General features: G+C 34.1%; 1 protein-coding gene across 4 annotated transcripts in view; it reads right to left on the bottom strand.

Moving 5' to 3' along the window:
* Positions 1-4,541: 4,541 nt before the first annotated feature.
* Positions 4,542-22,884, bottom strand: part of SMCHD1 (structural maintenance of chromosomes flexible hinge domain containing 1) — a 222,882-nt gene continuing 204,539 nt past the window's right edge. For 2 of the 4 annotated variants that reach the window (XM_031946585.1, XM_031946582.1), the window contains one exon: positions 4,542-4,730. Coding sequence is in view for 2 of the 4 variants with exons in the window: in XM_031946582.1 (XP_031802442.1) it covers positions 4,691-4,730 (40 nt within the window). In the remaining 2 variants the exon portion in view is untranslated. Of the gene's footprint in view, positions 4,731-22,489; positions 22,576-22,884 lie in introns of all 4 variants that reach the window. The other 2 variants (XM_031946581.1, XR_004230979.1) reach the window with 2 other exon arrangements.

Below are 22,884 nucleotides of genomic sequence, written 5' to 3'. Positions count from 1 at the left end.
GTAGAAACCCTAAACAAAGAAAGGAATTTTCAGAAAGTAGTTAAAAGTAATGAATTAATTTAGGAGTAAAACCACCATTATCTGATGCAACAGTTAATGTTGTTAGCTATATATTTATATATAACTGTGTGTTAGTTATATATTTAATGGTAATATAAGTTAATATGGCTACTGGCTATCAAAGCCACATTGGAATATGCACAAACAACAGAAATTAATATGAGTCAAAAAGATACTCAGATGATGACCAGCTTTTTGTTTTGTTTCTGGTAACATCAGTGAAGGAAATTCCCTAAGAAGGAACTTCCCTCAGCAGTAAAGCAGCAATTTCTACCATGTAAGGGTATATAATCTATTTACAGACTCTGAAAATGAAATATCATGAAAATGATGTATGATTGATTCATCCTAGCTTTCAAAAGAAGACCATGTAGGGAGAAATTAAAAAAAAAAAACTTATTCAAGAAGGTGAAAAATCATCTTCTATTGGATAACTCTGCCTATATATCTGTTAAGTCTCCCATCAATTATACAGATAAAAGGCAGAGAAATTAAAAAGGGAGGTGGGGGAAAAAAAGAAAAGGAAAGCTGCCTTTCATATCACAACACTAACCATTCCCCCCAAAAATAATCCTCAGCACATGAGGAATTACGTTCATGGTAACAAAAGTAAGTTGAAACAATCTGGCAAACATTGTTAAACTCATGCTATGTGCCAGACTCTGTGCTAGACTCTCATTGTATAGGGGGAGGATCACAGATGAATAGCTGTAAGGGAAGTCAACTAGACTAACTCCATTATCTTATAAGTGGGGAAACTGAAGCGCAGAAGAAGAAATTAATTTGCCCTGTTTTCACATAAAGTAGTAAGTGGAAGAATCATTTCAAAAACCCCTCTGGTGACAAATAGAGAATTCTTTTCCAATTCACTAAAAGATATATAGATATAGATATAATATGAAATAGACTATAATATGGGAAAAGGTATATCTAGACAAAATTTTCTAAGAAAATCTTATGACAGAAAGATCACTTTCATCTAGGGAAAGAAGATAATGCTACTTGAGCTGAGCCTTGAAGGAAAACAGTCTTCTATCAACAGATGAATGCATGGAATCTAATTTTCTTATAGAATTAATGGGATCTGACCAAGGGTCTAAAGCCCAAGTTTTCAAAAAAGTGATCATAAAAACTATTTAAATAACTATAAATTGTATTGTATATTCGCTAGGCATCCAAAGGGCATAGTGAAGTGACTTGGAGTCAAGAAAACTTAAGTTCAAATCTTACTTCAGACCCTAGCTTTGACCATGTGTAAAATCACTTAAGCCCTTTCAGCCTGTTTTCTCATATGTAAAATGGGTATAATAGCATTTCCTTTCTGACAGTATTATTAAGCTAGTAGATGAGGAAAATGTGGAAGATATGGTAGAATTAAATTTCAGTGAGACATCTGATACCATCTCTTGTACTTTGGATAGACATATTAGCTGGATGATGGTACAGTGAGATGCATATGGTATTACTGCTTAGATGAATGTACTCCAAAGGTTTTGATCAGTGGAAAGAAGTATGCAACAGGGTTTGTGGCTCTTCTCTTTTCAATGTTTTTACCAGTGGTTTACATGAAGATATAGGTGACAGGTATGTATGACATGTTTGTAGGTAAAAGAAGATCTAAAAGGATACTGGATTATATATATACTAATACGCATATATATGTGTGTGTGTATATGTTGATTGACAGTAGCCAAAATCTACAAAATATTTAGCAAAGTGTAACAAAGGGCTCAATCAAACAAAAGCAAACTGAAATAGGGATATGTATAAATGCCAATACTTATGTTAAAAAGTCCAATGCAAAAATATAATACATGAAAGTCTTGGCCAGATCACATGAAAAAGAGTTGCAGTTGTCTGCAAAATCAATATAAGTAAACAGGATAATGAAGCTGCCAAAGAAAGCTAATTTGATGAACTAACAGAGGCATGACATTAGATCAAGGGAGGTAATAGTCCCACTGGTGAGACCACATCTAGAGTATTATGTTCAGTTCTGGGCGTCACATTTTAAGAGAGACATTGACAAGCTGGAGTTCAACCAGAAAAATGGATGAGGGTACTTGAAACCATGTCATATGAGGATAGGTTGAAGGAACTGGAGATGTTTGCCTAGAAAATGTGGCTCATGTTCACTGCTTCTACTATTTGAAGATCTGTTATGTGAAGAAGAATTAGACTTATTTGTATTTTTGAATTCAGAGGTCAGAGCTAAAGCCAATAAATAGAAATTATAAGAATCTAAATTTCAGCTCAGTCTAAAAGGAAGAATATCCCAACAATTTTCACTGTCTTCAAATAGAAACTAATGGCTTATGTAATGAGTTTCTAATCACTGAAGATTGTAAGATCCTATGATCTTACATCTAGTCAATCTAATCAATAAGCATTTATTAAGCGCCTACTGAGCTAAGTACTACTGAGTAAGAAAAAAAAATAATTCCTGTTCTTGAGAAACTTACATTCTTAGTACAGCTCCCTTGTTTTACTGAGGGCCAGAGAAATTAAGGAATTTGCCTATAATCACCCAGACAGAAGGTGACAGTCTGGAGATTTGAACTCTGACTAGAAATCTAGTTCTCATTTCATTGTAACAACATGTTCAAGCAGGGTTAGTATACTAGTTATGAGCTTGGATTAGATGGCCTTTCAGGGCTCTTCCAGTTCTATAATCTAACCCACAGGGCTGCTTCCCAAAGGTAGACTACTTAATACAATTCTTTACCTAATCACTTTATTATCATGATAAGAGGAAATCATGAAATAATAGGTGTTTAATAAATTTTTAAATTTGCCCCAAAATAAAAAATTTAAATTTTTTGGTCTTTCTTCATATCCCTCATGCTTACTACAGTACCTGGCAATAGAGAATAAAAATTAGGCCCATGCTTATACTCTAATGAACAAATATACTTGATGTTCCCTTGAGTACCTCATTTCACTTATTCTTGAGGAATAAGTCCTAAAGGACTTCACAGTCAAACTAGAATGGGAAGCTCAAAGCTGTTGAAAATAAATAGTATTATAACCATTTTGTTTTGATTTGGTCACAGACCTGTGAATTCATCAACACATTCCAACACAGACACTTCCAAGTGTCAAAAATTGCTCTGTAGATGGAGAACAGCAACTTATCTGTAATACTGTCTTAAAGAATTGGCTGGTATCCCTAAGAATAATATCATAGGATCTTAGAATTGAAAGAGACCTTAGAGGTCATCAAATAATCAAATCCCCTCCTCATTTTATAAACAGTTAAGTGAGTTGCTCAGAGTCAAAGAACTGATAAATAAGGCAATATTAGGGAACTAGATAACTCAGTGGATAAAACTTTGGGTCAGGAGACAGGAATACCTGAGTTTAAATCCAACCTCAGACACTTACTAGCTGTGTGATCCTGTGATATTTAACCTCTGTCTGTCTCAGTTTCCTCAACTGAAAAAATACCTCACAAGTTGTTGTAAGGATCAAATGAGATAATATTTGTAAAATGACTAGTACAATGTAAAATGATTAGTACACTAGCACTTAATAAATACTTATTTTCTTCCCTTCCCAGTATCTGAACCTAGGTCCTGTAGACGGTAAGGTCATCCCCTTCTAAACACACCATCATGTTGTATTGTCTTATGACTGTTAATTTTTTTTTAGGGAAAATTTATTCTTCTTCCACAGTCATTTATGATACATTTACATTCAAAGCAGTCTCTCAACAAAATGGTCAGATTTGCATGTCTCAGCATCTGTAAAATGCAATGACATAACAAGCTGCTTTCCTTGTCCACGAGAGCCTTTGGGTGTCATTCCTGACTTCTTTTTCTGACTTTTTGAAAAGTTTCCCTAACAATTTCTAAACATGCTTTTAGATTTCTTTCTTTTGTTGCTGTTTAAAAAAGAAAAAAAAAGGCAGGGACAGTTAATTATTAGTGTTTTTATATAGTTAAACCAAGTTTATAAGAAGCAGTATGTAATACAGCAAAAGAAAAAAAAAATCAATGCCCAGACCAGAGGGACCTGGGTTCATATATGAACTTAAATACTGGCATTAGGAAGTGTGATCTTGGGCAAGTTAGTTAACCTTTAATCATCCTTAATTTCTCATTAGGAAAAAAGGAGCGAATCATAACAACAGTGTAAAACACTGTCTTTGTTAGGCTTAAATGATATAACATATTCAAGCCTCAAAGTAATAGATATATGTGAGCTATTATTACTTAATAAGGGAAAAAATAAAAGTTCCAAAGGATTTTTCTTGTGAATACAAAGTATTTCCAGAAACAACCAGGACTATTTGGTTAGGTTGTTAAAGTTAATATACACATCTTTTCTTTAGGGGGTAAATAAAATTTGTCACAGAAATTGGTGGATACACATACAATCTTGTTTTCAATTTTGTTTGCTCTCTTCTTAAGTTCTTGCTTATCTAGCTGAATAATTTTACTCATCAATGGAAGTTTAAATAAGATTTATTTTTAAAATTTTAGAAAAACATTTCTGATACTTCACATACTTAGAAAATGCAACTTCCTCAATTGTCACCAGCTGACATTCCTCATTCTTACAAAAATTCTTTTCATAGGGTTGGGTAGACAGAAATCACTGAGAGCGCTGAATAGATGAATCATGTGCCTTAGTCCAAGTGGTACTGGAATTCCACTGGCCCACTCGTGCTTTAAAAATAAAAGAAACCAAAAAAATATTTTAGATAAAAATATATTGATAAGGCCAATATACTGTCAAGATATCTTTGAGCACTTTTCTACTTCAATTCTTTTTCAATATTAACTGACATGAATGCTCTAAATTTCAAGGAACTGACAAAATCCTGACTGACTATAATATTAAAGGCATTGGTCACAGAAAAAAAATCTATTTTGCTTTTATTTTTTAATGCTCATGTGCTTTCTCTTTTTAACTAATAAAACTACAAATATGCCCCTTTGTAGTTACACAAATTCTGTGAGCTAAAGATATGTAATGCTGTTGCAAAAGAAACAAAATCAGTATCTTTTCCATCATTTAAGTTGCTAGAGGCAACATGAATTTGGTGTAGGGTGATGAGAAAATCTCCATTGTCACTGGAGAATTTGAAAAATCCATTCATTCACAAAATTTTTGAGTGTGCAATGTACTTGGTTCTCTGAAAACTGTCTTGTGAAAAACAAGAAGCTGAGAAATGGTATAATTTATGTCTCTTTCTTATATTTTTAATACTTTAATCTTAGAACTCTGATTTCATTGGGGTAAATATTCCTACCAACGGTCACCTGTGCCAATCTGGTTGTTCATTTTCAGTGAATTTAGACATGTCAATCCTAGGACAACATCCTTATAATCCATAACTAGAAGTGTATTCAAAACTTTGCCAGCTCAATGAGATTCTGAATATTTTCAATGACTATCTGTCCTGCATACTTGGAATGCTATCCTTCCTCATCTCTATCTCCTGATTAAAGTGTCACCTTCTGCAAAAAAAAAAAAAACCTTTCCTAATTGAGTAGATGCTCATCAATTGAGGAATGGCTGAATAAGTTGTGTTATTTGAATGTAACAGAATACTACTGTTCTATAAGAAATACTGAGGGACAGTTAGACAGTGGAGTGGTTAGAGTACTGACCCTGGAGTCAGGAGGATCTGAGTTCAAATCTAGCCTCAGACACTTACTAGCTGTGCAACCCTGGGCAAGATACTTACTTCCAATTGACTCTTTAAAAAAAAGAGAAAAAAAAATTTTTTTTAATGATGAACAGCCTGATTTCAGAAAAGCCTGGAAAAACTTTTCTTCTCTGGAAGGCTTACTTGAACTGAGGTTAAGTGAAGTAAGCAGAACCAAGAGAATACTGTATACAGCAACAAGAAGATTGTGTAATAATAATCTATGATAGACTTAGCTCTTCTCAGTACTACAGTGATCCAAGACAATTCTAATAGACTTGGAATGGAAAAATGCCATTTGTATTCAGAGAAAAAATTATGGAGACTGAATGCAGATCAAAGTACATTATTTTTGTTTGCTTTTTTTTCTCGTGTTTTCCCTTTTGTTCTGATTTTTCTCTCCTAACATGACTCACATGGAAATATGTTTAAAATTACCGATATATAACATATCGGATTTACTCATTCTCTTCAGGAGGGAGAAGTAAGAGAGGGAAAGAGAAAAAAAATAGAACTCAAAATCTTACAAAAATGAATGCTGGAACCAGGAGATCATTATACACTTCAAAAACAATACTATATGAGGATCAATTCTGATGGAAGTGGATATCTTCCACAATGAGAGAATCCAATTCAGTTCCAATTGATCAGTGATGAACAGAACCAGCAACATCCAGAAAAAGAATATTGGGAAATGAATGTGGACTGCTTACATTTGTTTTTCTTCTTACCTTTCTAAATCTGATTTTTCTTGTCCAGCAAGAGAACTGTATAAATATGTACACATATATTGTATTTAAACTATACTTTAACATATTTAAAATGTATTGGACTACCTGCCATCTAAGGGAAGGGGTGGAAGGAAGAAGGGGGAAAAGTTGGAACAAAAGTGATTGCAAGTCAGTGTTGAAAAATTACCCATGCATATGTTCTGTCAACAAAAAGCTATAATAAAAAAAAAAAAAAAGAAATTGGACCTGAGGGAAAAAAATGAATGCTGGAAATTATCTTTACAAGTAATTGGAAAAAAAATAAAATATTACCAAGTGGGGAAAAAAAAGTTCTTCCTAGTCTTCCTCAATTTAAGTGATTTCCCTCTGAGACTACCTCTAATTTATCTTGTATATTTTTGTTTATAAATAGTTATTTGCACAATCTCTCCAACTGGAGTGTAACTTATGTTAATATATAGATTCTTTTTAACCTTTCTTTGTATCCCTAATGTTTAATACAGTTCTTGGCACAGCCTTAGAGAATTCAATTCCATTCAGCAAATATCTAAAGCATCTGCTATATACTAGTCACTGAGGACAAAAAGATAAAATAAAAATAGTACTTACCATCAAGGAACTTATATTCTATTAAAATGCTATAGCATACACTTGCAAAGTAATTTCAGGTTGGGAGAGTACCCTAACTAAGGACGATTCTGAGAGGAGGTAGGATTCTGAGATGCAGAGGTAAGGAGGGAGGGCAGTCCAGGCATGGAGACAGAAGATAGAATGTTGAGTTTTGACAATAACTAGTCGTCTAGTTTGTCTGGCACATCGAGTACAAAGAGAAATAATGTGAAATGAGGTTGCACTTGGAAGTTGAAGCCAGACTCTAAAATGCAAATGGGAAACACTGAAGCTTTTTGAGCAGAGGGCTGATATGTTCACTGAGAAGATTATTTTGGCAATAGCAAAGGAAGATTGACAGGCCGCTCAGTTAGAGAGCTTTCTAAATTGTTCATGAAAGGCAGGATCAGGTGCCTGAAATAGAATGATGAAGTTGTGAGGAGAGAAAAGAGAACAGATGAGAGAGAAGCCAGTGTTACCTCCATGAATTGTCAAGGATCAGTAGGGATCTTATTTTAGAGTGTTCATTATCTTGACTGCCATCATACTTTAACCTTTGATTTATCTTAGGTAGTAAATAATAAATATGGATTTGAATAGTGTTTTGAATATTATAAAACTAAAAAAAAATCTATTCTTTAATTTGATCTTTACAGTGACACCATGAGTAGGCACTGCAGATATATACCTAAGGATCTGTGGTTGTCTTGATCTAAGTATTCCCTTCAATGATAAATATCATAGTCTATCTATGCCCTTCCACCCTAAGCCCATGTTCATGTCACAAACTATTAAACAAATTTGTTACAATATTATCCCTGTGTTACAGATAAGAAAAGAGGCCAAAAAAGGCTTAATGTTTTGTGGTAGCCCAGAATCAGGCATGAGAATTCAGACTAAAAAACAAGTTTCCTAAGAATTAAGAGTTCTCACTATACCACAGGAGAGAATGCAAATTCAATTTTCTATTGCCAACATTTTGTCCCTGGAGAAGTTGAAAATCCATTCATTCAGGAAATTTTGTCAAAAAGGTATGGGGATTTTGATGACAGTTTATGTTAACCAGTGCTAAATTCTGGGCATTCAAATACACAAATAGACAGTTCCTGCCCATAAGAAGCTAACAATCTAATAGAGGAAAACTACACACTAAATTGGACTTGCCAACTCAATTGAAGTCAACAGCATGCTATGACTACCAAAAAAGTTAATGTAGTCTGGAATTTCTGACCAAAGGCTGCTTAAAAGAAGGCAATTTGTACAGATCCCATAGACCTAGTTCAGCAAAAACCTGAAATTCTCCCCAGATCAATTAATGAGCAAGAAATCCAGTGAGAAATTATAGTAACTTCTTCCACCCAGAGATTGCACCGAGTCAGCCAGAAGTCCCAAGGAATCAGCAAAGGGAGCTACCAGCAAAATCAGAGTCAGCATAGACAAAGAAGCCACTAAATCCTCAGTATGACCATAGAACAGAGACCTCATCTAGCCACCTTTACTAGCCAACAAGACTCTTAGTCCCAGGCAGTAATATCTGAGGGCTGAGAAAGCCCAGAGTATTCAGAAAGGCCTCTCAGTAATGGAAAGCCCAATTGAAAGACTAGAGAGTTATAATGGCCAATGAAATTCAGAAACACTCAGATTGAGACTGACCAGACTTTCAGGGTCTCTGAGGTCAGTGCTTTGAAATGCTGAAGCCCAGGACTTAGAAAATTAAAGTTGAGGGCAAGGATGGGGGTGAGATGTAAAACTGTACCCAGGAGTTAGAGGTTAGCACAGGAACCCAGGTAAAATAAAATAAGACCTGGCAAGGTCAATTATCCCTCTCAAAATGGGATCAAGGGGCAGAACTCAGCCCTCATACAAAGAGAGGAGTAAACCAAATAAGATAATGACCAGTAAAAAAATTATTTTACTTCTAGAACACCCCAAAAATCCAGCCTAGAAAGTGAAGGCAATTCTGTAACAACTATAAGAAGAGACTCAAAAAAAAATTTTTTCCATAAAGAATACAAGAGATAAAATAAAAGCTTGGGAGGGAAAAAATAGGAAAATATCTTATTAAAAAGATTTAATTTTAAACTTAAATACAAAAAAGAGACATTACCAAGCATACATCACAACATAAAACAAGGATTCAAAATAAAACCATCACTTTCCCATTCAAACTTTTTTTTTAAAAAAAGGAAAGTATATAATAAATACTACACATCATTTTCAAAGCTATCTATGCATCTTTCTACGTTTTCTTTTGTTCATTACTGTGTACTTTTTATTTCCTTCTTCTCCTCCTCCCACAGTCTAGAGAAGGCTTCCATTAGACACAAGAAAAAATGTACATAACAGCAAAATAATGTTTTGTCATGTATACTTATTGTGTATCTAAGTTATATTTTAATATATTTAACATCTACTGGTCATCCTGCCATTTAGGGGAGGGGGTGGGGGGGGTAAGAGGTGAAAAATTGGAACAAGAGGTTTGGCCATTGTTAATGCTGTAAAGTTACCCATGTATATATCCTGTAAATAAAAGGCTATTAAAAAAAAAAAAGAAAAAATGTACATATTTGTAAAACCATATTATACATACTTCTATTTATCAGTTCTTTCCCTGGATATGGTCCTTTTTACCTGATTTAAGTATTCATAATACTCAAAATGATTTCACTTTTCCAAAGTTGTTCTTAGAACAATAATGCTTTTATGATTCACTCTGTTCATTTCACTCTTCATTATTTCATTGTCAATTTTTGTAAACATCATATACTATTAAGGTATGATATACTGCTAAGAAAAAACTGTTTCTATTCTTATTGAGTTCTCTCAAGATATATCATAACTAGCTTGTTTAAGATTTTATTCAACTCCTTATGGGAGGGTGAGATTTATCTAATTCTGAGAAGGGAAAGATAAAGTCGACCACTATTATACCATTACTATCTACTTCTGCTTGTACTTCACTATTTTCCCTTAGTAATTTAGACACTATATAGTATTTGGTGCATATAGGTTCAGTATTGTTATTTCATTTTTTATGGTACTTTTTAATTCATAATATAGTTTCCCTGTTTATCTCTTTTAATTAAATTTATTTTAGCTTTAACTTTGCTACCCCTGCTTTTTACTTAGCTGAAGCATAAATTCTACTCTACCCCTTTATTTTAACTTTATGTGTATCTCTCATTTTTAAGTATGTTTCCTTAAATAACATATCAGATTCTGATTTTTAATCCATTTTGCTATTTGTTTTCAGGAATGAACTCATCCCATTCACATTCAAAGTTGTAATTACTAATTGTGTATTTGCCTCCATTATTTTCTTCCTTAATTTTTTGGATATTTTTTCCAATTCCTTCACTTTCTTTTTAAAACTTTCTTGATTTTCTTGGATTGCCCTTATTTTTTCTTAATGTTTCCTCAATCTCTCTTATTTGATTTTTAAATTCTTTTTTAAACTTTTCCAAGAATTCTTTTTGGGCTTGTGACATTTGACGTTTTTCTTTAAATGAGAATTTAACATTTTTAAAATTTAAAATCTTTAAATTTTTAAGATTTTAATATCTTCACAAAAAAGGGAAAAGGGCCCTCATGTGCAAAAATGTTTGAAGCAGTCCTTTTTGTTTTGGCAAGGAACTGCAAATTGATTGGATGCCCTTCAGTTGGAGAATGATTGAATAAGTTGTGGTGTATTAATATTATGTAATATTATTGCTCTATAAGAAACAATCAGCAAGGCCTGATTTCAGAAAGGCCTGAAGAGATTTACATGAACTGATACTAAGTGTGGTGAGTAGAACCAAGAGAACATTGTACATAGCAAAAGAGGATTATATGATGATCAATTCTAATAGAGGTGGCTCTTTTCAACAGCAAGGTGATTCAAGACAGTCCTAATGGTCTTGTGATACAGAGAGCCATCTGTACCCAGAGAGGGAACTGTGGGGACTGAGTGTGGATCACAACATAGTATTTTTCACTTTTGTTGCTGTTTACTTGCATTTTGTTTTCTTTCTCATTTTCTTTTCCTTTTTGACTGATTTTTCTTGTGCAGTGTAATAATTGTAGAAATATATATAGAAGAATTGTACATGTTTAACATATATTGGATTGCTTGCCATCTGGGGGAAAGGATAAAGGGAAGAGAGAGAGAAAAAATTTGGAACACAAGGTTTTACAAGGGTGAATGTTGAAAACTATCTATGCATATGTTTTGAAAATAAAAAGCTTTAAAAAAATAAATTTTATTTTTTCTGAGAATGAACTCAGATCTTCGCTATCTCCATGATAACCAACTATGGTCAAGTCCTTTTCCCCTTTGTTTCCTTATTATTATTTCATTTGTTTGTGGCTTATTATTATATTTAGGTTCTAGTCTCAAGGCAAGGGAGAAGGGATGATATCTTACACTTTAAGTTTTCCAAGTTATTGTTATCTAAGCATTGCTTGGGGGATTGACCTTGGAAACACCTCTCTGCTTCTGTGTCATCGCTAGGGTCCCCCACAAACTGTTACCACAAATACTCTTGGTTCCTGTAGTCCCTTCCATGGTTGATAATTTTTGCTCAGCCCTCTGCCCTGGAACTAAATTAGGAACTTTGCTCTGCTGCAAGTGCCCAGTCTACAGGGTCCTTGTCCTTTGCTACCAGACTCACCATATGTGAGTTCACTCCTGTTTGTTTATAGTCATAGCCTAGGACCAAGTCTGGTCAGTATTAACTGGACCTGGAGTCCTGCAATAGTGGACACTCTTTCAATCTTCTTCTATTTAGTTGTCCTCACTCCACACTGTCCAGAAGGTGAAAGTTCCTGAAGTGAAAGTTGCGGCTGACCCAGGTGCACCTACAGCTAGTTGTTTGTTGATTCAACAGAGCCTGCCTTGGAGGTGGTTTACACTTCTCTCAAGCCAACATCTGTCTCTGGACCAATATCTTTAACGTGACTTTTAATTGTTTATAATGCCCAAAGTTCATATTGAGGTGATGTTTTGTCTTGTTTGTGGGGGAAATTTGGAGAACCTGGTCTTATTTGTCCTGCTCTGCCATCTTCTCTAAGAATAAATCTCTTAGAAGAGATAATATAAAATCTTACCCAAGTAATGGATTCCTCAGAAATTAGACCAAAAAGAAATCAAAGGCTATGAGATACTAATATATACTAGAACAAAATCAAGTGATTTGTGGAAAGATATTTTAAAAAACATTTCTAACCATGTTTTTGTTTTTTAAATCCTATCCACCAAATTTCAAGGAATCACAAATCAAAATTGTCCAGATCTTTGAAAACCAGAGACAAAAATAATCCATCAATGCCAAAAGGCAATGTCATGATCAAAATCCAGAGTTCCATAGCAAAGAAAAAAAAAATACTAAAAGCAGCCAGAGGGAAGCTGTTCAAGTACCACAGTGTTGGAATGCTTACAAAGTGCTAAGTCAGTTGCCTAATTTAGCATGGTACTTAGCAAATCCTCTAGCACACTAATGTATTTAAGTACTCATTGGAGTTCACAAGTATTCTTTTTCTTCTTTAAAATATAATGGTTCTCAGCCAATAACTTTAATAACTTTTTTTTCAATAACTTTAATAACTTTAATAATCTAGTGTTTGACAAACCCAAAGACCCCAGTTTGGGGGATAAGAATGCATTATTTGACAAAAATTGCTGGGAAAATTGGAAATTAGTATGGCAGAAACCAGGCATTGACCCACACTTAATACCGTACACCAAGATAAGGTCAAAATGGATTCATGACCTAGGCATAAAGAATGAGATTATAAATAAATTAATTAAAAGAACATAGGATAGTTTACCTCTCAGACCTGTGGAAGAGGAAAGAATTTATGACCAAAGAAGAACTAGAGATCACTATTGACTACAAAATAGAAAATTTTGATTATATTAAATTGAAAAGTTTTTGTATAAACAAAACTAATGCAGACAAGATTAGAAGGGAAACAATAAACTGGGAAACATTTTTACAATCAAAGGTTCTGATAAAGGCCTCATTTCCCAAAATATATAGAGAACTAACTCTAATTTATAAGAAACCAAGCCATTCTCCAATTGATAAATGGTCAAAGGATATGAACAGATAATTCTCAGACGAAGAAATTAAAACTATTTCTAGCCATATGAAAAGATGCTCCAAATCATTATTAATCAGAGAAATGCAAATTAAGACAACTCTGTGATACCACTATACACCTGTCAGACTGGCTAGAATGGCAGGGAAAGATAATGCAGAATGTTGGAGGGGATGTGGGAAAACAGGGACACTGATACCTTGTTGGTGGAATTGTGAACACATCCAGCCATTCTGGAGAGCGATTTGGAACTATGCTCAAAAAGTTGTCAAACTGTGCATACCCTTTGATCCAGCAGTGTTACTACTGGGCTTATACCCCAAAGAGATCTTAAAGAAGGGAAAGGGTCCTGTATGTGTAAGAATGTTTGTGGCAGCCCTCTTTGTAATGGCCAGAAATTGGAAACTGAGTAGATACTCATCAATTGAAGAATGGCTGAATAAATTGTGGTATATGAATGTTATTTTTACACATAGAAAGACAGATCTAAATAAATGGAGAAAGAAATTATTCATGGATAAGATAAACCAACACAATAAAAATGACAACACTAAATTAATATATTCAATATCACATTTCTAAAACCATAAGATTACTTTATAGATATTGAAAAAATAACAAAATTTATCTGGAGAAATGTTAAGAATATGAAGAAAATAACACACAAACAAAAAAGTGGAAACAGGGTCTAGCAGTACTAAATCTCAAATTATAACAGAAAATAATAATCACCAAAATGATTTAGTACTAAGAAATTGGATAGTAGAAAATTAATATGTATATAACATACATAAACAGTAGCTTAGTACTTGATAAACTTAAAATTTTTAGCTATTTGGCTAAGAACTCACAGTCAGACAAAACCTGATGGGAAAATTGGAAAGTAGTCTGGCAAAAACTAAGTACAAACCAATATCTCACGCTACATACTAAGAAAAGCACCAAAAGGCAAAATTACTTAAATATAAATATGGACATTATAAGTAAATTAAAAGAGCAGAGAAGAAATTATCTGTCATATAAATGGAGAATTCATGACCAAGTAAGGAACAGAAAAGATCACAGAAGGTAAAAATTTTATCTATATCTATATCTGTATCTATCTATGTATATAAAATTATATATGTAAAATTGTATATAATATATAACTATATATAAGTTCATTATATATTATGTATATAATATAAATTTAAAATATATAATACATAATGGATACATAATACATAAAATTAACAAGTCTTTGTACAACAATACAGCCAAAACTGGAAGAAAAGCAATTAAATCAAAGGAAAAACTTGCAGAAAGTTTCCCTGATAAAGGGTCTCATTTCTTTTTTTAAAAAGCATTTTATTTTCAAAACATATGCATGGATAATTTTTCAACACTGACCCTTGTATTTCAGATTTTCTCCTCCTTCCCCCCACTCCCTTCCCTAAATGGCAAGCAATCCAATATATGTTATATATGTTAAAATATATGTTAAATCCAATATGTGTAAAAGTGTTTATACAATTCTCTTTTTGCACAACAAAAATCAAATCAAAAAGGAAAGAAAATGAATAAAAAAACAACATCAAAAAGAGTGAGAATGTTATGTTTGATCCAAATTCAGTTCCCACAGTCCTCTCTCTAGGTGTAGATGGCTCTCTTCATCACAAGATCAATTGGCATCAATCATCTCATTGTTGGAAAGAGCCATGTCCATCAGAATTGATCATCATATAATCTTGTTGCCATGTACAATGATCTGGTTCTGCTCATTTCACTCAGCATCAGTTCATGTAAGTCTCTCCAGGCCTTTCTGAAATCATCCTGTTGGTCATTTCTTAACGAACAATAATATTCCATAACATTCATATACCACAATTTACCTAACCATTCTCCAATTAATGGACATCCATTCAATTTCCAGTTTCTAGCCACTACAAAAAGGGCTGCCACAAACATTCGTGCACATACAGGTCCCTTTCCCTTCTTTATAATCTCTTTGGGGTATAAGCCCAGTAGAAACACTGCTGGATCAAAGGGTATGCACAGTTTGATAACTTTTTGAGCATGGTTCCAAATTGCTCTCCAGAATGACTGGATCCATTCACAATTCCACAAACAATGTATCAGTGTCCCAGTTTTCCTACATCCCCTCCAACACTCATCATTATTTTTTCCTGTCACTTTAGTCAATCTGAGATGTGTGAAGTGGTATCTCAGAGCTGTCTTAATTTGCATTTCTCTGATCAATAGTAATTTAGAGCATCTTTTCATATGATTAGAAATGGTTTTAATTTCTTCATCTGAAAATTGTCTGTTCGTATTCTTTGACCATTAATCAATTGGAGAATGGCTTGAATTCTTATACATTTGGGTCAGTTCTCTATATGTTTTAGAAATGAGGTCTTTATCAGAACCTTCAAATGTAAAAATGTTTTCCCAATTTATTTCTTCCCTTCTAATCTTGTCTGCATTCGTTTTGTTTGTACAAAAACTTTTTAACTTAATATAATCAAAATTATCTATTTAGTGTTCAATTATGAGTTCCATTTCTTCTTTGGACACAAATTCCTTCCTTCTCCACAGATGATTGGTAAACTATCCTTTGTTTTTCCAATTTGCTTATAATATCACTCTTTATATCTAAATCATGAACCCATTTTGAAAAGGTCTCATTTCTAAGACACAAAGGCAACTGATTCAAATTTTTAAATATTTATAAAAGACTCACCAATTGATTAATGCTCAAAAGATGTGAACAAGGTAGTTTTAGAGAAAGAAATCCAAGTCATAAAACAGATGACGTAGGGGGCAATGGTTTTGTTCAAGTTTAAGAATTCTCTTGTAGAAGGATTAGAAGGTTCTGTTTGGTCTACAAAGGCAGAACCAGAAGCAAATGGATAAAAGAAATAAATTTCAACTTGATAATGAGGAAAAACTTCCTAACAATTGGTATTATCCAAAAAGTAAAAAAATTTGTCTTGGGAGGTTCTTCCTCTTTCACTTGAGGGTTGAATGGCTAGTTTTTGAGTGTATTGTAAATTGTAAGGATTCTTGATAAAGTAGGAAATGGACTATGTGGGCTTTGAGGTTTCTTATAAATTTATGGGAGTCTTTTCAGCTCATAAGAAAAAGCTGAGTACATTTTAGTGAGATTTGGAATTCTGAAGGAAGTTTCATTGTATTATATAAATTTAACACAGATTCAGGAATCAGTCCCATAATACATTTTCTCTTCTTTGCCAGAAACAAAATTGGTTGCTGATGTCATTTTCCCTTAATATTTTCAGATGCTTTTTTTTTCATAAAAACATGCCTTGCAGCTAACTGAACTGCCATGGAGTAAAATTAGAAACTAATTTCAATTATATACTTACAGTGTGGTTTTTAAAAATTCATAATAAGGAATATCTATTGGAGAAAAAAAAGGCTACTACGACTTTTAAAACTTCCTAATTAAACTTTAATAGTTTTTAGTTTTTTAACTAGGAAAATTTTACATCTATCTATATATAGATATAGTCGTTAAATATATATATATCTATTTATACACACACAAAGATACACCTATCATATACATAAATACAAATTGTAGGTATGTATAAATCATATTATGTATATAAATATATGTGTATGTTTACATATATACACATATACTATATCAAGATAAAATCTATTTCATCTTCATCACTAAGAGCTGCTTTTTGGAAGATTAACCAAATATTTTTAAATATCACAAAGTCTTGATTACAAAGAAGATTAATGAAATTGAGCACAATCCTGATGCTTAGTCACCTAATAGAAGTATAAATTAGGTAATCCACAATAAGCATTCTGAATAAAAAAAAAGTTTCATTTTAAATAAACTGTAAGATTAAGTTTAAAAATCAGATATTCAATTTTGTTGTGTATTTGAAGGAAAAAGCAAGCTATAAATGGTGGAAAGCAATTTCACAAGCAGTACCCTTTTTCATTTTACTATATCTTTATATGTGCAGATATTCATTTTATTTGGTGTTTAAAATTCTTAAAATTTTCCAAAGAGATAATCTATAACTTGCAATGGCAAGTTTTCCATTGCTAACTCAGCATGAAGTTATTCTGAGATATTACATGTTTTGAGAGAAAAAAATTAAAAGTGTAGGACTCTGTTTCTAAGAAACTATAATATTTGTTCAGCAAGTCAAGGATGTTTGTTGACCACCTACTAGGCCCAAGATTTTATAATCTTTTCCATATATTGGGGCAGGAGAGATCCTTGATCTAACTGAGGAGACAAAGCACACCTGAAATGAAGTTAGCAGTTAACAATGACATATGGAAACATATAATGCAAACAAAGAACATGTTATATTAAGGCAGTACAATTTTTTTAAAGGGATAAAAATTTGAGAAGACTTCAAGAAGGAAGAAAATTTTCATTTGGGTTTTGAAATTAATAGATCAGAGAAATGAAGGGAAGGAGCAAGTCATATAGAAGTAGATGATGAACTTATTATTAGGCTAGACCACACAGTCCAAGTGGAGTAGCCAGAAATGAAGTCAGCAAATTTATGGGAGGTTGAGAGGGAAAATGTCAGGTGGAGGTTTTGACTGAAAAGGTTCTTTTAACTTTCTAATTTCAAGGAGATAGACAGAAGTAGAGCTAAGGAGAAAACTGATTTTGTTAGAGGATTTACTCAAGGTGGGTAGAGAAAAAAAATCATCCCCTCTCTTGGATCACTTCCTCTTCTGAATCTCCTTAACAGGAATTACATAATATTAAAGCTAAAAGAAATAGGAATAAGATAATGTGGTCCTGTTGGGTTATGGCAGTGCAAAGGTGCTGAAACCTCCTAAATATACTGGAGCTCTATAACTGTCCCCATGTGGGCCACCAAATGTGGAGGTGTGGGGTTGAACTCAAAAAATATATTATGGTTACCCAGCCAGTGTTAAAAGTTATATCAAAAGAATTTATAGGCTTAGACCATCTCTAAATAAAGAGGAAAAGCTTTTATTATTACACCACTGGTTGTAAGACTAAGTTCCAAAAGGGAATTTAATGGAAACCAGGGGAAAGACCTGGGCTAAATTCCCTGGCAAAACTTGCTATCAACAAAGGGTAAATTCCTAATCAACCAGCTATTATGACATTTAGTAAGAGGGCTAAGTTCTTAATGGGAGTTAGCAGGGAATTAAGCTTTTGACTGTTGGGTTAAGTTCCCAAAAAGGAGTTATCAAAGAAATTGGGTACAAATAAGTTTCTTTATAGGAGAAAAAAAATCCTCAGGAGTCGACATCTATATCTTGGCCTTCTGATTGAATACAATAAATGTGGGGTCATGATGATTTTGTCAACTCAAAGTATTCAAAGAGGGCCCACTTAAGGACAAGATGATTCTGTCAATGCTCCTCCCTGCATTCTGGCCTCAGTGGATCACAAAGGCCCACTTAAATTCCACTCAAATTCAACAAAAGCCTTCTCCTGTCAATGCCCCTCTCTATGGACCATCCAGCTAACAAGGGGGCAGGGTCCTTGCTGAAGTCTTATTTTAGATCTATGGGGAATAGATCTGTCTACCTTTTCCCCCCAGAGTTCCATCTAAGAATGATAAAACAATTATGTTGTGTCCTTTGGGTTTATTCTTTCTAAGAAGGCTGACATGTATAGATGAGAATACAGTTAGAACTGAACTCATGGTGGGCATAAGCAGCACGGCTTATAAAGACAAATCACAGAAGGAGGTGGTGTAATTACATGGTGGTCTTGTTGGGTCATCTCTGTTCATCTCTGATCCCAGTTTTTCGGAACTGGGAGCTCGCATGAAAAAGCCAGAGTTGGCCAGTTCCCTGGAATTGCAAGAGACATTCTAGGTTCAGATTGCCAGTACTGCAAGGAACTTCCAATTTGCCCAGCTTAAGGAATGCTCGGTTTTATCTTTTGCTTGGAGGTCAGTGTGGCCTCTTATGGGTAGTTAAGGAGTTCCAGCAAATCAAGATGATCAGAAAAGTCATTAACCATGGCAATTTCACAAGTAAAGAGAAAAACTTCCTCTCCCTGCTTGTATGCCTTGTGTGAGCAGATCCACTCTTTCCCATCTGTTCCCTTCAGGTGTTCCCATGGGAGTAAAATCTCTTAGTTGCTGCCCTCCACTCCAGTCATTATAGGAGCAGAAAATGGGGCTCTTTAATATGCTTTGGGAAAGAAAATCAGGTTATAATTAGAGGCCACTGCCCCTTAGGAAAATAACTACAGCTTTCTTCTTACAAGCTTCTTTTCGCCACAACACTCTTGGCTCATTTTGTGTACATCTTGGCTTCTTCTTGGTCTATATTCATTTAATCTTTCCTCAGTTTTGGAGGAGCTATTATAAGTATCAATAAAATTTTCTTTAGGTGTCTCGAGCTCTAAGGTGGTTACCCCCAGCAACTAAAAGAATAATTTCCATATTGTGCCCAAAAGGCTGTCAAACTGTGCATACCCTTTGATCCGGTAGAGTCTCTACTGGGCCTGTATCCCAAAGAGATCATAAAAAAGGGAAAAGGACCCACATGTGCAAAAATGTTTGTGGCATTCCTTTTAAAGAGCTAGAAACTGGAAACTGGATGCCCATCAATTGGGGAATGGTTAAATTAGTTATGGTATGTGAATGGTAGGGAATATTATTGTTGTATAAGAAATCATCATCAGGATGATTTTGGAGAGACCTAGAGAGACTTACATGAACTGATGCTTAAGTGAAGTGAGCAGAACCAGGAGATCATTGTATATGGCAACAAGAAAATTATATATTATGCAATGATCAATTCTAATGGATATGACTCTCTTCAACAATGAGATGATTCAGACCAGTTCCAATGGTCCTGTAATGAAGAGAGCCATCCATACCCAGAGAGAGGCAGGCTTGGGATGACTGAGTGTGGATTACAATATAGTGTTTTCACTCTTTTTGTTGTTGTTTGCTTGTATTTTGTTTTCTTTCTCATTTTCCCCCTTTTTGATCTGATTTTTCTTGCACAGCATGATATTTGTGGAAATATATATAGAAGAATTGCACGTTTAACATGTATTGGATTACTTGCCATCAGGGGGAGGTGGGGTGAAGGAAGGGAGAAAATTTGGAACATAAGATTTTGCAAGGGTGAATGCTGAAAATTATCATGCATATATTTTAAAAATAAATGCTTTAATAAAAAAGAAAGAATAATTTCCTTTTCTGTAAATCATCATAGCTTGTTTCTGTAAAAACAATTATAACCTCTTCTCTCAACTCCCTTTGAACAAACAAAATACATACAGATCAGGAAAGCCTTGGTTAACCATAATTCTGTCTTAACACTGGATTTGGAAAAATAGATAGACAGAAATTTGAAGCATAGTTGGAGGAAAATGAAGGGGAACAATCTCGCATGATTCCCTCCCAGAAAGTACAGTAAAATCTTTCAATAGTGGTACAAGTGTCCTTGCATTACTCAGCTCTAGTCTTTTCCCAGAGTCTTAATCCTGGTTTTGGACTGCAGTAACAGTAGCAGTGAAGAGGTCAATCAATCAATATTTATTAAATGTCTACTTTGCTAAGCACTCTGGCATGGAGGCTGTGCCATCCCAGTTAAAGCTACCTGAGGCAGGAATCCTTTTACCTCCAAATATTGTTATGGATAGCAATCTCATGTCCGTGACCATTTTCAATACTCTTGTATGCTTCTCACCTCTCACAAGATTTCAGTCTTCTTTCTTTCTGATAAGATGAAATGACTGTCTTTTCAAATATGATCACAGTCTCATGGCTCCCAGGTCCAGGGTAACCTGGACATTGCCTTCAGTGACAGATTATAGACAGGCTTCTTGTCTACTGTGTACAAATATCCCCAGATGTCTCCCATTTAAAAAAAAAATCCCTATGACTCAGCATCCTCTAAGGATTATTAAGAGAATCAAATGAGATATTTGTAAAGTGCTTAGAACTTAGTGGACACTATAAATGTTTGTTCCCTTCTTCCTACACCGTCAAGTTATTGCTCTATGTCCTTACCCCTTCCATGGCTGTACTCTTAGAAAAAAACTACTCATTATTTCCACTTTCTCTCCATAATTATTTAATTTATTTATTTATCTAATTAATTCTTTGTAGTATACCTTCTGATCTTCTTATTCAACTGAAATTGCTCTAAAATTATCGGTGATTTCTTAATTGCCAATTCCACGAACTTCCTATTTTATTTGCTTGTTATCTATTCCATTAGACTATGAATTCCTTAAAGACAGGGATTTTTTTTTTCCTTTTCTTGGCATCCCCCGCACTTAGGTGCTTAATATAAATGTTTATTAACTATTTATTATTATTAATTAATTAAATGTGATTAAATGTTTATTATTATTGAATGACTTTTTCCTCAATTTTCATCCTCAGTGGCTATTCTCATAGCCTCCTCAGATCAGTCTAAGTAAACATAATGAGTAAGAATCCACTCATTTGACTAAACTTAGAATTTCTTTATTATCTTTGATTAGATCTTAGTCCCCTGGTAAATCTTTGAGAAAGATTTCCCACATTGGTTGATTTCTGGATGAGGAAATAGAAAACAAGGAAAACCTTGATCCCAATCCAATAATTAGCTATGAATACAAGTGAGAAATAATCATTTCTCTCATTTCTGATGGTGACCTCAATAAACATCTCTATGCTAATGATTAAGATCTAGATAGAGAGTCCAATGTTCTTTGTCAAACTCCAGTTTCCCCTTAAACATCAGTCTCTTATCTTTTGGACACTATAAATCCCATACATATATCACAAAGTCAAGACATCCAAAATAGAATTACTCTTGCCCCCAAATCCGCTCATCTTACAAACTTCCCTGTTCTTGTTGAAAGTGCTATTATCCTTCTAGTCACCAAAGTTTTCAGCCTTGTTTTCATCTTTCAACTCTCACCTCAATTCTCAAAATCCCCACACATGCAATCAATTGTCAAATCTTGACCTTTCTATCACCACTGTATCTTTCCCAAAAAAAGTGTCCTCCACTGCCCTCACAAGGCTCCTATTCTAGTCTAGACCTGGACTATGTAGTAGACTAATTTGGGAATTCCATTCCTCAAAGCTCTCTCAATTTTTAGTCATTCTCCACATTTTTAGCCATTTTCCAAAACAATATTCCTAATCAGGTTATATAATCTTTCACTCAAAAACACTCTAGTGGCTCCCTTTTGCCTCAAGAATTAAATATAAATTACTCCATTTGCTATTTAAAGCTCTTCATAACCCAGCATCTTTCCTGTCTTTTTTGCCTTTCCTTCCCTCCTCATATTTGGTATTCCTCACACATGACCCCTTTACATTGGCTGTCCATCATGCCCAGAATGTACTCCTCAGTCTCTCACCTCAGCCTCTTGGAATGCCTGTTTTTCTTCAAGACTTAGCTAAAATACCATATTCTTCATGATGCCTTTCTGTGTTCCTCCAAATGCTGGGGAAGGGAGAAAAGGAAATAAGCACTTATTAAACACCTATTGTGTGCTAAGCACTTTACAAATATTCTCTAATTTTTTCTAGTGCTAGGGTACCCTATTCCCAAAACTACCCTATGTTACTTTCTTATATGTAACACTCCACTTCTTCTTCAGATGGATGAAGTCAAGGATGACACTCAAGTTGTAAAAACCAGGACGACTGGAAGGATAATGGCATCCCAAATAGTCCTATAACTTGCTGCATATACATAGGGAAATGTGACTCCTAATTTGTGGAGAGACTTTGGAGTCTGAGATGCTTTATA

The sequence above is a fragment of the Sarcophilus harrisii genome, chromosome 1 (assembly GCF_902635505.1).
Source record: "Sarcophilus harrisii chromosome 1, mSarHar1.11, whole genome shotgun sequence".
NCBI lineage: Eukaryota > Metazoa > Chordata > Mammalia > Dasyuromorphia > Dasyuridae > Sarcophilus > Sarcophilus harrisii.
Note: the sequence above shows the minus strand (reverse complement) of the source record. Positions and strands in the feature narration are given on the sequence as shown.